Below are 13,771 nucleotides of genomic sequence, written 5' to 3'. Positions count from 1 at the left end.
GACTTATTTCTATACAATCAGTGTTTGCTACAGTTATTTAAAAGGCTGTGTAGGTAATGATAATTGATATTTTATATCACATAATTAGCTATGAAATGTACAGTTCACCTTTAGAAGTGGTTTAACGACTGAAAATCCTATACCCTCTTTTCTCTGTGAGGTACAGGATGGATTAAACAAAAGGTTTCGAATGCTAGGCATAGTTTTTTTGATTTAACTAAGGTGTTTGATTGTGCTGATCACGAAATATTGCTCCAGAAATTGGATCATTCATTGAGAAAGGCTATGATGAGGGGTCTCAGTGAAGTATGGTCAAATGGGAGGTGCCTCAGGCATCAGTGCTGGGACCATTCCTGTTTCTTATTTATATAAATGATATGCCCTCTAGTATTACAGGTGCTTCAAAAATATTTCTGTTTGATGATGACACTAGTGCAGTTCATGACACAAGTTCATGGCTTGTAGAAAATAAACTAACACTAAATCACAGTAAGACTCAATTTTTAAAGTTTCTAACATACAATTCAACAAAACCTGGCATTTTAATTTCACAGAATATGATTAGTGAAACTGAACAGTTCAAATTTCTAGGTGTTCAGATAGATAGTAAATTGTCCTGGAAATCCCACATTGAGGATCTTGTTCAAAGACTTAATCCTGTCATTTTTACTATTTGAACAGTGTCTGAAAAAGTGACAGTTCAACATGAAAAGTAGTCTACTTCACTTATTTTCATTCACTTATGACATATGGGTTAACTCTTCTCTTTCTCAAAGGATATTTTTGGCTCAAAAATGGGCAGTTCGAGCTATAAGTGTTGCAAGTTCTTGAACCTCTTGTCGATCCCTGCCCATTAATCTGGATATTCTGATACCGGCCTCTCAATATATATATATTCTTTACTGTCATTTCTTGTTAAGAGTATCAGCTTATTCCCAAGAATCAGCAGCTTTCACACAGTTAATACTAGGCAGAAATCCAACCTGCATTTGGATTGTACTTCCTTGACTCTTTTGCAGAAGGGTGTGCAGTATACTGCTGCATCTGTTTTCAATAAGCTACCACAAGAATTCAAAAATCTTAGCAGTGATCCATGTGCTTTCAAACTGGGTCACTACTCCGATTCTGTTGAGGAGTTCCTCGAAAAATTTAGCTAATTCTTATGTTTTATTGTTGATTGCATTTACTTAAACTTATGGCTTGATTTTTTTTGGCTTCACAAACATTTTATTTTACCTGTTATTACTTTTATATTTTAATTTCATGTACTGACATATTCCATGACCTTGGAGATTTGCTCTTCAATTTGGTCCTACGGAGACAGATGTGTAAATAAATAAATAAATAAATAAAAACTAACTCATGAGGGTAATGTCTTAGACCGCCTGGCAACAACCAGACCTGAACTTATCGAATCAGTTAACACAGAGGAAGGTACAAGTGTTCATAAAGCTGTGACACTGCCTATGACAAAGTGTGTTACAAAGAATGTTAAGAAAGGTAGGAAGATATTTTTGCTTAGCAAGAGTCACAGGATACAGATTTCAGAGTATCTGAGCAGTCAGCATCAAATAGTCACTGATGAGGATGAAGATATGGAGAATAAATGGAAAAAATTCAAAGGTATTGTGCATTGTGTCCTAGGAAAGTATGTCCCAAGTAATGTCTTACGGGATGGAAAAGACACGTCACATGAAACTTCCTGGCAGATTAAAACTGTGTGCTGGACCGAGACTCGAACTAAGGACCTTTGCCTTTCGCGGGCAAGTGCTCTAGGTGTGGTAGGTTTGCAGAAGAGCTTCTATGAAGTTTGGAAGGTAAGAGACAAGGTACTGGCAGAATTGAAGCCGTGAGGACAGGTCGTGAGTCATGTCTGGGTAGGTCAGTTGGTAGAGCACTTGCCCGCAAAAGACAAAGGTCCCGAGTTCGAGTCTCGGTCCAGCACACAGTTTTAATCTGCCACGAAGTTTCATATCAGCGCACACACTGCTGCAGAGAGAAAATCTCATTCTGAAAGACACATAATGGCTTAATAGCTGTGTTAGAAAACTGCTACATAAACAAAGAGAACTTCATCTCAGATTCAAAAGAAGTAAAAAATAGGTGACAAACAAAAGCTGAATGAAGTGAAAATGAGTGGAAGGAGAGAAGTGTTCAATGACTATGAAAGTAAAACTTTGTCAACCAACCCGATTAAAAGCCCTAAGAGCTTTTGTGGGTCAATATCAACTATTCATTCACTTAGTGACTATACTGGCACCGAAACGGAGGATAACAGAGAGAAGGCAGAAATACTGAATTCAGTCTTCGAAAATTATTTCACTGCAGAAGATCATAACATGGTCTTTGCTTTCAATCATTGTTCAAATGTCAAAACAGCAGATATTGAGATAACCAATCACGGAATAGAAAAACAACTGCAATCACTTAGTAGGGGAAAGGTGTCAGGACCAGATGAGATACCTACACGATTCTACAAAGATTATCCAAAATAGCTTGCTCTCCTTCTAGCTGTAATTTATCATAGGTTGCTTGAGCAATGAAGGGTACCTAGCAACTGGAAGAAAGCTCAGGTCATACCGATTTTTAAGAAAGGCCATAGGACAGATGCACAGAATTACAGACCTAGATCATTGACATCAGTCTTTTGTAGAATTACAGAAATTATTTTAAGCTCCAGAATTATGAAGTTTTTGGAGAATGAAAATCTACTCCATAAAAATCAGTTGTGTCGGCTACTGTGGGAATCAGTGCTGACACAAACAAGGAACCCAGTTGCAGGAACCCAGAATGATCTATGCATTAAACTTTCTAATTAATAGGACATTTTCTTTCTAAAAGAAAAAGAAACATAACTTAACTTCTTTTTATCAAGTGGCTTCCTGTGCTATCTACATACAATTACATTGTTCTGTATTACTACTCACAGAACGCAGGCTAAGTATTGTCTTCCTATTACTCAGCACTGCTGGTCTTGAAGTCTGTGACCGAACTGGGACCAACCAGCGATGGGCAGCTGGTTAAGCGAGCATTGACAGGGGGTGCTGAACTCTGTCTTCCCGGGGATGTGGTGCTGCTTGCTCTTTCCTTTGGTGTGCGAGTCAATGCTTTCTTGATACAGTTTCGCAATGATGCAGTGGCAGGTGTGCAGTTGATGTTCTATGACTGCATAACATGATCATGTATTCTGCAAACAGAGTTCCTGCAAAACTCAGCTCACTCTATTCCTCCATGAGATGGGCAGCACCGTGGATAATGGTGTTCAGGTTGATGCCATGTTCCCTGACTTCAGGAAGGCATTTGATACTCTCCTGCTCTGCTGTTTGGTGTGTGTGTGGGCGAGTGTGTGTGTGTGTGTGTGTGTGTGTGTGTGTGTGTGTGTGTGTGTGTGTGTGTGGGGGGGGGGGGGGGGGTGGGGGGGGGGGAAGAAGAAAAAGAAGAAGAAGAAGAAGGAGAAGAAGGAGAAAGCTTATTGAGTATCAGGGCAATCAGGGCATATTTGCAACTGGATCCAAGACTTCCCTGTGGACAGAATTCAAACATCGCTCTTGACAGAACAAAACTGACAGATGTAAGGATAATTTCCAGAGTGAGAGGTGTGATAGGAATGTTATCATTTACAACATGCATAAATGGTCTAGTAGAAAGCGTTGGATGCTATTTAAGGCCATTTGCAGGTGATTCGGTTGTCTATAACAAAATAGTGATGCCAGAAGATAGTAATGATATCTAGAATTACTTCCAGACACTTGATGAATGGTGTAGGTAGTGGTAGTTTACCCTGAATGTCAACAAAGGGAACATATTGTGCATACAAAGGAAAAGAAATTCACTAGTGGACAGCTACACTATTGGTAACAAGCAGCTGGAAAAAGTATCCACCATAAAATATCTATGAAGATGTATCCAGAGTGCCCTCAAGTGGAATGGCCACATAAAACAAATAATGGGAAAAGCAGATGCCAGACTCAGATTCATAGGAAGAATCATAAGGAAATGTAATTCATCCATGAAAGAGGTGGCTTATAAGGTGCTTGTTCGTCCAATTCTTGAGTATCGTTCATATACCTAGTATCCCTACCAGGTAGGACAAGAGAGAGAGAGAGAGAGAGAGAGAGAGAGAGAGAGAGAGAGAGAGAGAGAGAGATGATCCAACAAAGAGCGACGTGTTTTGACACGGGAGCATTTAGCTGGCACAAGAGTGTTATGGAGATACTCAACAAATTCCATCGGCAGTTGTTACATAAGAGGCATTGTGCATGCTACACCAACTCTAAACCCATTGACACAGGGGTCATATTCCTCTGGAAGACTTACGCGAACCTGTTCAGACAAATTTCGGGCTTGCAGTCAGTCGTCGTTCAATACTTCGCACGATATTTCAACTGGGCACCTGCCAGTCATCTTCAGGTGAGCCGTCACAGACTGGCGAAAACGTCCTCCGTTCCGCAATATATAGCATACTGTAACTATTCTGCGCATGCATCGAAAACTTGATAGATGAACCACACTGTCCGCCGGCAGCACCCTTGCTGGTGGAATAGCGGAACTCAGTCGCCCTCTGCGTTGCTGTTTGCCACGGCTGTCAACGCACTCCGTCGTCTTCGATCTGAGCAAATCATGGAGATGATGGGATTCCATGCAGTGTCCAGCTGGTAGCCACTGTCACGGTTTAACAGATTCTCCGCCAGTCGCATTTCTATGGATTCTTTAATAATGGAGTCTCAGAAAGACGTTGCTGTGGAAAAAATCATTGTTTCCTCATATTCCATTGAATGTCCAGTAGAAATACAATGTTCAGCAATAGCGGACTTGCCTGGCTGCAAAAGGCGGGTGTAACGTTGATGTTCCGTGCAGCGTTCTTTCATGGTGCGTGTGGTTTGACCTATGTAAGCCATACCACATTGGCACGGTATCTTGTAAATTCTGGCCTTTCGTAGTAACAGATTGCCCTTAACTGATCCCACAAGGTCCGCAATCTTCGATGGTGGGCGGAAAACCACTTTTACCTGAAATTTTCGGAGGATTCTTGCTATTTTAAACGAAGTGTTTCCAACAAAAGGAAGAAAAGCTAAAGATTGTTCCGGCATGTTCTCCTCTTTATTCACTTCCTGCTTATTAGTTTTAATTGTTAGTGCCCTGTTAATCTGCCGGATGGAATACCCATTTTCGCTGAATACTGTCTTTAGATGGGCGAGTTCTTGAGGTAAGCTATCTAGAGCTGAGACAGTATGAGCTCTATGAACAAGTGTTTTAAGCAAACTCATGGTTTGCGATGGGTGATGGCAACTCAATGCTTGCAGGTACAAATCAGTATGAGTCGGTTTCCGGTAAACTGAAGGCCCTAGAGAACCATCATTCTTCCTTCGAACCAAGACATCCAAGAAAGGCAAACAACCATCTTTCTCTATTTCCATGGTGAACAGGATGTTGCTACGAATGGAGTAAAGATAAGATGTATGGTCTGCTAAGTAACTCTACCTTTAGGAGGATTGATTACGATCCTACAGGACGTGTGCAACGAAATACTTCAGCACTATTAAATTCCTCCTCCTTAGCGCAAGAGACCACCAAGAGGTTAAGACCACATGGTTGTGTACCTCCAAGACTGTATGGCCTTCCAAAGATTCATAAAGAGGGTCTTCCTCTGCGTCCAATAGTGAGCAACATTGGAGCTCCTACATATGATTTAGCTAAACATCTCGCTTCCTTACTGAGACCTTTCGTAGGCAAGTGCTCACATCACATACGAAACTCAGCTGATTTTATCAATCGACTGGGGGCTCTTCATCTTAGCAGTGTAGACCTTCTAGTAAGTTTTGATGTGGTCTCACTTTTTACAAAAGTTCCTCTTGCAGATTCTTTGACACTGATTGGTAACATGTTTCCTGTTGATATCACTGCTTTGTTCAGGCACGTTGTTTCCTCAACTTATTTTATGTTTAATCAAGAATATTTTGAACAGACTGACGGTGTCGCCATGGGTAGTCCCCTGTCTCCTTTGGTGGCCAACCTTTTTATGGAGGATTTTGAAGAGAGAGCGCTTGAATCAGCTGCCCTGAAGCCAAGAGTTTTTTGGCGGTATGTGGATGACACTTTCATAGTATGGCCTCACGGAGAAGATAAATTAATGGAGTTTCTACATCACCTCAACTCCATTCATAGCAACATCCTGTTCACCATGGAAATAGAGAAAGATGGTTGTTTGCCTTTCTTGGATGTCCTGGTTCGAAGGAAGAATGATGGTTCTCTAGGGCCTTCAGTTTACCGGAAACCCACTCATACTGATCTGTACCTGCAAGCATCGAGTTGCCATCACCCATCGCAAACCAAGAGTTTGCTTAAAACACTTGTTCATAGAGCTCATACTGTCTCAGCTCTAGATAGCTTACCTCAAGAACTCGCCCATCTAAAGACAGTATTCAGCGAAAATGGGTATTCCATCCGGCAGATTAACAGGGCACTAACAATTAAAACTAAGAAGCAGGAAGTGAATAAAGAGGAGAACATGCCGGAACAATCTTTAGCTTTTCTTCCTTTCGTTGGAAACACTTCGTTTAAAATAGCAACAATCCTCCGAAAATTTCAGGTAAAAGTGGTTTTCCGCCCACCATCGAAGATTGCGGACCTTGTGGGATCAGTTAAGGGCAATCTGTTACTACGAAAGGCCAGAATTTACAAGATACCGTGCCAATGTGGTATGGCTTACATAGGTCAAACCACACGCACCGTGAAAGAACGCTGCACGGAACATCAACGTTACACCCGCCTTTTGCAGCCAGGCAAGTCCGCTATTGCTGAACATTGTATTTCTACTGGACATTCAATGGAATATGAGGAAACAATGATTTTTTCCACAGCAACGTCTTTCTGAGACTCCATTATTAAAGAATCCATAGAAATACGACTGGCGGAGAATCTGTTAAACCGTGACAGCGGCTACCAGCTGGACACTGCATGGAATCCCATCATCTCCATGATTTGCTCAAATCGAAGACGACAGAGTGCGTTGACGGCCGTGGCAAACAGCAACGCAGAGGGCGACTGAGTTCCGCTATTCCACCAGCGAGGGTGCTGCCGGCGGGCAGTGTGGTTCAACTATCAAGTTTTTGACGCACGCGCAGAATAGTTACAGTATGCTATATATTGTGGAACGGAGGACGTTTTTGCCAGTCTGTGACGGCTCACCTGAAGATGACTGGCAGGTGCCCAGTTGAAATATCGTGCGAAGTATTGAACGACAACTGGCTGCAAGCCCAAATTTTGTTTGAACAGTCAATTGGATGGGAAAATTTTAAAATTCACATTAGGCGAACCTGTCTGACACATCAATCTCTCCTATCCCGTCAGAGGCAAGGCCACCTGTGAAAGCAGCCATGTCACATACCATCCCTGCTGCAATTTCTGCACAACATTTTATGTTAGCATGACCACTAACAAGCTGTTCACATGAATGAATGACTACTGCCAAACTGTGACTAACAGCAATGTTGACCGACTAATGGAGGAACATGCTGTTGAGCTCAACATGCTCAATTTCAATAGCTGCTTCACAATCTCTGCCACCTGGATTCTTCCTCTAACATCACCTTCTCTTCACTACGCGGTTGGGAAATGAATAGAGCCAACATGTCTGTTCAAATAGTTTGTATGTGCACCTTACATTTTTAAACAAAATGACAAAACTTTTTTGACTTATTAGTTCCTAACTGTATCACATATTCACAAGTTGTAACAATATTAGAGAAGGAACGTTGCTACCCACCATACAGCGGAGATGCTGAGTTGCAATAGGCACAACAAAAAGATTCACACAGTTATAGCTTTCGGCCATTAAGGCCTTTGTCAGCAATACACACACACACACACACACACACACACACACACACACACACACACACACACACAACTGCAGTCTCAGACACCTGAAACCACAATGCGAGCAGCAGCACCAGTGCATGAAGAGAGTGGCAACTGGGTGGGGGTAAGGAGGAGGCTAGGACAGGGAGAGGGAGGGATAGTATGGTGGGGATGGTGGACAGTGAATTGCTGCAGTTCAGACGGAGGGCAGGAGAGAAGGTGGGGAGGGGGGGGGGGAGGGGGGAGTAGCGGAAAGGAGAGAAATAAAAAGAAATTAAAAGACTGAGTGTGATGGTGAAATGACAGCTGTGTAGCGCTGGAATGGGAACAGGGAGGGAGATGGATGTGTGAGGACATTGACTAATGAAGGTTGAGGCCAGGAGGGTCATGGGTATGTAGGATGCATTGCAGGGAAGTCACTGAGATGGGAATGTCATGTTTGGCAGCGTGGTCAGCAACAGGGTGGTCCACTTGTTTCTTGGGCACTGTTTGTCAGTGGCCATTCATGTGGACAGACAGCTTGTTGGTTGTCATGCCTACATAGAATGCAGCACAGTGGTTGCAGCTTCGCTTGTAAACCACATGACTGGTTTCACAGGTAGCCCTGCCTTTGATGGGACAGGTGATATTAGTGGCTGGACTGGAGTAGGTGGTGGTAGGAGGATGTATGGGACAGGTCTTCCATCTAGCTCTACTACAGGTGTATGAGCCATGAGGTATGGGTTTGTGAGTAGGGACTGTGTAAGGATGGACGAGTAGATTGTGTAGGTTCGGTGGACGGCAGAATACCACTGTAGGAGGGGTGGGAAGGATAGTGGGCAGGACATTTCTCACTTCAGGGCATGACGAGAGGTAATCGAAACCCTGGTGGACAATGTAATCCAGTTGCTCCAGTCCCGGATGGTACTGAGTTATGAGTGGAATGCTCCTCTGTGGCCGGACTGTCGGACTTTGGGAGGTGCTGGGAGATCTCTCCGATAAGGCAAGGGAGATTTGTTTTTATACAGGGTTGAGATGATAATTACAGCCAGTGAAGGCTTCAGTGAGACCCTGGATATATTTTGAGAGGGACTGCTTGTCAATGCAAATGCAATGACCACTGACGGCTAGGCTGTACGGAAGGGACTTCTTGATATGGAATGGGTGACAGCTGTCGAAGTGGAGGTATTGGTGGTGGTTAGTACGTTTGATATGGACGGAGATACTGATGTATAAGCTTATAATTGTGTGAATCTTTTTGTTGTGCCTACTGTGACTCAGCATCTCCGCTATATGGCGAGTAGCAACTTTCCTTCTCTAATATTGTTACATTCCCTTCTGGATTTTCCATTGTTTGATATACATAAGTTGGCTCGATATGACTGAATAATGGTTTGTACTTGGGTCTTGAAGACATTCATCATAAACTTAAATTACTTATAGTAATAAATTGCACTCTGTAACTGAGAAAGACATAAAAATATGGGAACTGTCCTTGCAACACATCTTTTTTCTGCTTTATTGCCCCTGGTATGAATCTCGGCAACTTCTTGTCCCACACCCATCTCCACTCTGCACCACGACTTTAACTTCACTGATCTTGCACACACGCCGTGTTCCCCATAGCCTCTTCTTCCTCCACTCTGCCTCCCCTTCACATTCACCTTCTCCACAACACCACCATCAGGCACTACATGAACTCACTTGTGTCATGTTCCATGTCACATTTCTATTCCATGCACCTGCTGCCTCCTTCCGAACCATTAGCCATCAGTCCTCTACCCTTCCTTCCACTCCCTGCTTTCTTTCCTGCCTTTCTTCATCCCATCTGAGCTGCAGAACTACAGCTCCGATAATGTACTTCACTAGCACACTGTGTGTGTGTGTGTGTGTGTGTGTGTGTGTGTGTGTGTGTGTGTGTGTGTGTGGAGGGGGGTTAAGGAGTGGGATATCTTTCATCATGATTTCCTGTCCTCCCTCTTCTCCTTTTGCCTGTCTTCTTTCTCAATTCCCTCTTCATTTTCCCCACCACATATTTGTTTCCAAACACATGCAGTAACCGTTTCAGATTTCATACTTCATATTTCACTTATCAGATATTTCCAGCCCTTTATTACTTAACCAGAAATACAATGTCAATAGTTATAATAATTGTAGTCCACCACTTAAACCCACACCACATCCAACCCACATTCTTTACGTAGTGCTTGACACGACTTTCTTCATACTTTATTCCATTCCTTCCAACATTGTAACACTGTAATCCTCTTAAAGTTATGAATCCAAGATATTCAGTGCTCATTTTCTCACTTCACTTACTCTACAAACCCTTCTGTAATTACTCCCAGAGCCGTAACTGCTAAATGGGAGTGAGATCCTTCTTTGGATCCCACATTGCCCAATGGAGAATAGTAAACAACAACACCAAAATTAAGAATTTATTTACAACCAAGTAAGGCAACATTCACCTGTGAGAAAAGCTATTATCAAGTTAGAATATGGGAAAGTAAAATGTCTGATCCTGAAATATCAACAGTTGAAACTTACCTGAGTTTTAAACTCATCTAACAGTTCAGTTGGCAAACGATGTAGCTCCAGAAGACATGGAAATAGCTGGCGAGCTTCAGCTGAGCCATACTTCATAGCCTTCAGTAGTGAGGTTACAATGGTGATATCATAATTTTGGGTGTCAGGACCTGATAACAGGAAATATCACGTATTACGTATCACTTATAACAAGCAACTTCTTTATCTGTTTACAGAATTTTGATTTTTGTACTACCAATCTTTCTGCTGACAAATAATAATGTGTTCTATAGAAGGTTACATAGTACAATGTTTTGCAGGGAACAAAAATTTTAAAATGATCACTATTTTATTCTGACATTTTTTTACATTATTTCTTTTTGGAGAACACTTAGGTAACAACATATGGAGAGGAAAAAAATGGAATTACCAAGAACAACACAACACATTAGCACATCTAATACGATACAGGAAACAAGTTGGCATTCAAAACAGCTTGCAGTCATCTTGGAATGGATAAATAGAAACCCTATATGCTTTTCAGGGGATTCTTTTACATTCTTCCTGCAAAATAATGGCAAGTTCAGGTAATGATGATGAAAGGTGAGCACTAATCAGACACTCTTCACTCCAAAGTAGGCTCAATAATATTGAGATCTGGTGACTTGGTGGCCAGCCTAGATCTGACAATTCATCCTCATCCTCACAAAAATCATCTATGGACGATGTCAGTTATGTGAACACAGAGGATGTCATCTTGCAAAACACCATCACAATTGGGGAAAAAACGCCATAGCATTAGATGGACGTGACCAGCCAAAATGGTCACGTAATCTGTGGTGGTAGTGCGACCTTGGAGAGTAACCATGGTAACCATGAAATACAGTGATATGGCTGCCCAAATCATCACTAAACCCCTCCCCCTCCACCGTGTTTCACTCTTTCCAGCAAGTGGTCTGCATCACAGATTTTAGACGGCATACGCTAGATGTAAACTTGGCCAGAAGCTTTCATGCTCTTGCTCGTTGTCTAGTGAAAGTACACACATTCTCACACACAACCACAAAGATAATCAAATGTACACCATGGCGAGACTCACTATGGCCACAGGAGTGTGCATTTGGGTCTATGTGGCTATGTGTGTGAATGTGTGTACTTTTACTAGGGGAAAAAAAGAGAAAGAGCTTGAAAGCTATTGTGAATACTGTTTCCTATTAGGTGTTTTTATGCTCCACACTCAAGTCTGGTTTAAGTGAGTGGTTGCCTCTTCTTTACTTTATGTAACTATATCCGAATGTCACAGGGAGACAAAAACAGAATAATGAGACATTCATTGGGCTATTTAATAAAGCCATTAAACTGTGATGTGATTTTATCATACTTACCATAGTGACTGCGACAATACTGTGCAAGTTTCAGGTGTAAATCTGCAAGTCTGTGCTCCGTGCTTCTGTCTTCCACAGTGCTACAGGAATTCTTCCGCAACTGATGTTCAGCTACATGAACAGCTTCTGTGGCAGCTTTGAAACCATGTTTCTTAATTGCTGTCAACAGTTCATCTGGCCTGGAACAATGTAAATAGAACATATTATCTATTTTATTGAGCATAATTTACTCATAATATGTTACACAGTACAAACAAAATATTTAAATTATCACATTATGTACATATAGAAAAAAGTCTGAATTCACTTTTCAGACAATCTAATATTCTTTCTTCTACATTTACATTTGTCATCAGCAAAATCACCATTATGGATTCTGAAAAACATATTACGTGCTGCATCACATATGAAAGTTCCTTCCGACTCCATTCATGTATGAAGTGTGAGAACTATTACTGCATATGATATGCCAATATATGAGTTACTATTACCAAAATATGTTTACGAAGCCTATGGGATCTACATGTTTGGTGTCAAAAAATATTCAGATTCCTCCAAGGTATATTTTGTTTTGTTGCATTACACTGTGGTCTAAGGTAGGGCAGTGCAGTAGGTGCAGGGATGAGCAAAAGCACTGGTGTCCTCTTGAGTCTGAGGTGTGAATATTTGCAGCAAATTGGAGCAGCCACATGTCATTATATAACACACAAACTGTGTGCTGTCTTCAGAGGAATGACCACATGGTAGGTTTATCATATCTTCTGATGCAATTGCACATACATACAGTGCAGTGCTTAAGTGGCGAGTAGCTCATTTTAAACTGATGAAAAGCAGAACGATGGCCAGGTTGGGAGTTTCAAAGAGGAGGTCAGACACACCAATATAAATTTACAACACATCTGTGTGGGATGCCTAGCACCAGCTACAGCTAATAGAGCTATTACTGTGACAGGGAGTTGCGTGATATGTTTCATTATAAAATAAAACTTGATGACAAGAATAAAATTTTTCCTCAATATAAATTTACATGACTTAACATATTATGTCAATGTTTGAACTTATGTACTTGTGGGAACAACACTTTTCCATAACGAAGAGAATGAGAAACGTACCTAGATAAGCTGACAGACAGACTTAAACTTAAAATCTTACCTTCGAATTACGAGAGTTGTTCATATCATAATGCAACACTTTTTTCCTAAAACCACGTTGGTTTTTTCAGGATTCCAATGCACTACACTATTCCCAACTCTTCAGGCTACAAAATCCTATTTTTCAACATAATCTCTGTTCAATGTGATGGTCTTACTCCACTTTACTGTGAGTACCTGTATGCCTGCATGGTACCATCCCACTGGTTGACATCAATAAACTCTGTATCATCTACGTACTGCTTCCCATGGAGTGGACGAGTGTGTCAGCACTACCAACAGAGATGTCTAGTTGTGCAGCAAGGTGTTTGTTTGTGATCCGTCGATCAAATCGAATGAGTGTATCCGCACATTCCAACACTCCAGGATTCACAGTTATGTGCGGCCGACCAGCATGCAGAAGATCGGATAGGTCTGTGCGATGAAGTTGTGCTGATGACAGACATTTCACCCAGTGACTCACCTTGCTTTTGTTCACTGGCAGGTCTCTGCAAACATTCTGCAAGTGTCTATGAATATCAGTGATGTGCTGGTTTCCTGCCAACAGAGACTCAATGACAGCTCTCTGCTTCGAACACACCTCCATTATAGGTGCCATTTTGGAGGCTTTAGCACTGCCACCTACTGGAACTTCATGTAACTAACTATAGGGACTGAAGCAGAAACATATCGTGATTTTCCACAGCAAATTCTGCATTTTTTTTAAGTAAAATTGGCTGAGAAAATAAAGTGTTGTAATACTTACTGAAAGCACCTTGCAGTAGTGCTCGGAAAGTGGTACCAGACATTGATGCTTTAGTGAAAAGCAAAATAAATAGTATCCATTGATATCAAGCTGTTTTATGTTTAACACATGAATGTAGCAATCAT

General features: G+C 41.6%; 1 protein-coding gene across 1 annotated transcript in view; it reads right to left on the bottom strand.

The window, feature by feature from the left end:
- The window catches only part of LOC124803212 (DNA-dependent protein kinase catalytic subunit-like), a 561,762-nt gene that overhangs the window by 78,961 nt on the left and 469,030 nt on the right, over positions 1-13,771 (bottom strand). Inside the window, exons 44-45 of the mRNA XM_047264427.1 lie at positions 11,751-11,929; positions 10,387-10,535 (exon numbers count right to left, since the gene is read on the bottom strand). Coding sequence (XP_047120383.1) covers positions 10,387-10,535; positions 11,751-11,929 — 328 coding nt within the window. The remainder of the gene's footprint in view (positions 1-10,386; positions 10,536-11,750; positions 11,930-13,771) is intronic.

Source organism: Schistocerca piceifrons, chromosome 1 (genome assembly GCF_021461385.2).
Source record: "Schistocerca piceifrons isolate TAMUIC-IGC-003096 chromosome 1, iqSchPice1.1, whole genome shotgun sequence".
Taxonomy (NCBI): domain Eukaryota; kingdom Metazoa; phylum Arthropoda; class Insecta; order Orthoptera; family Acrididae; genus Schistocerca; species Schistocerca piceifrons.
The sequence above is the reverse complement of the archived record's forward strand: the minus strand, read 5'-3'. Positions and strand labels throughout refer to the sequence as shown.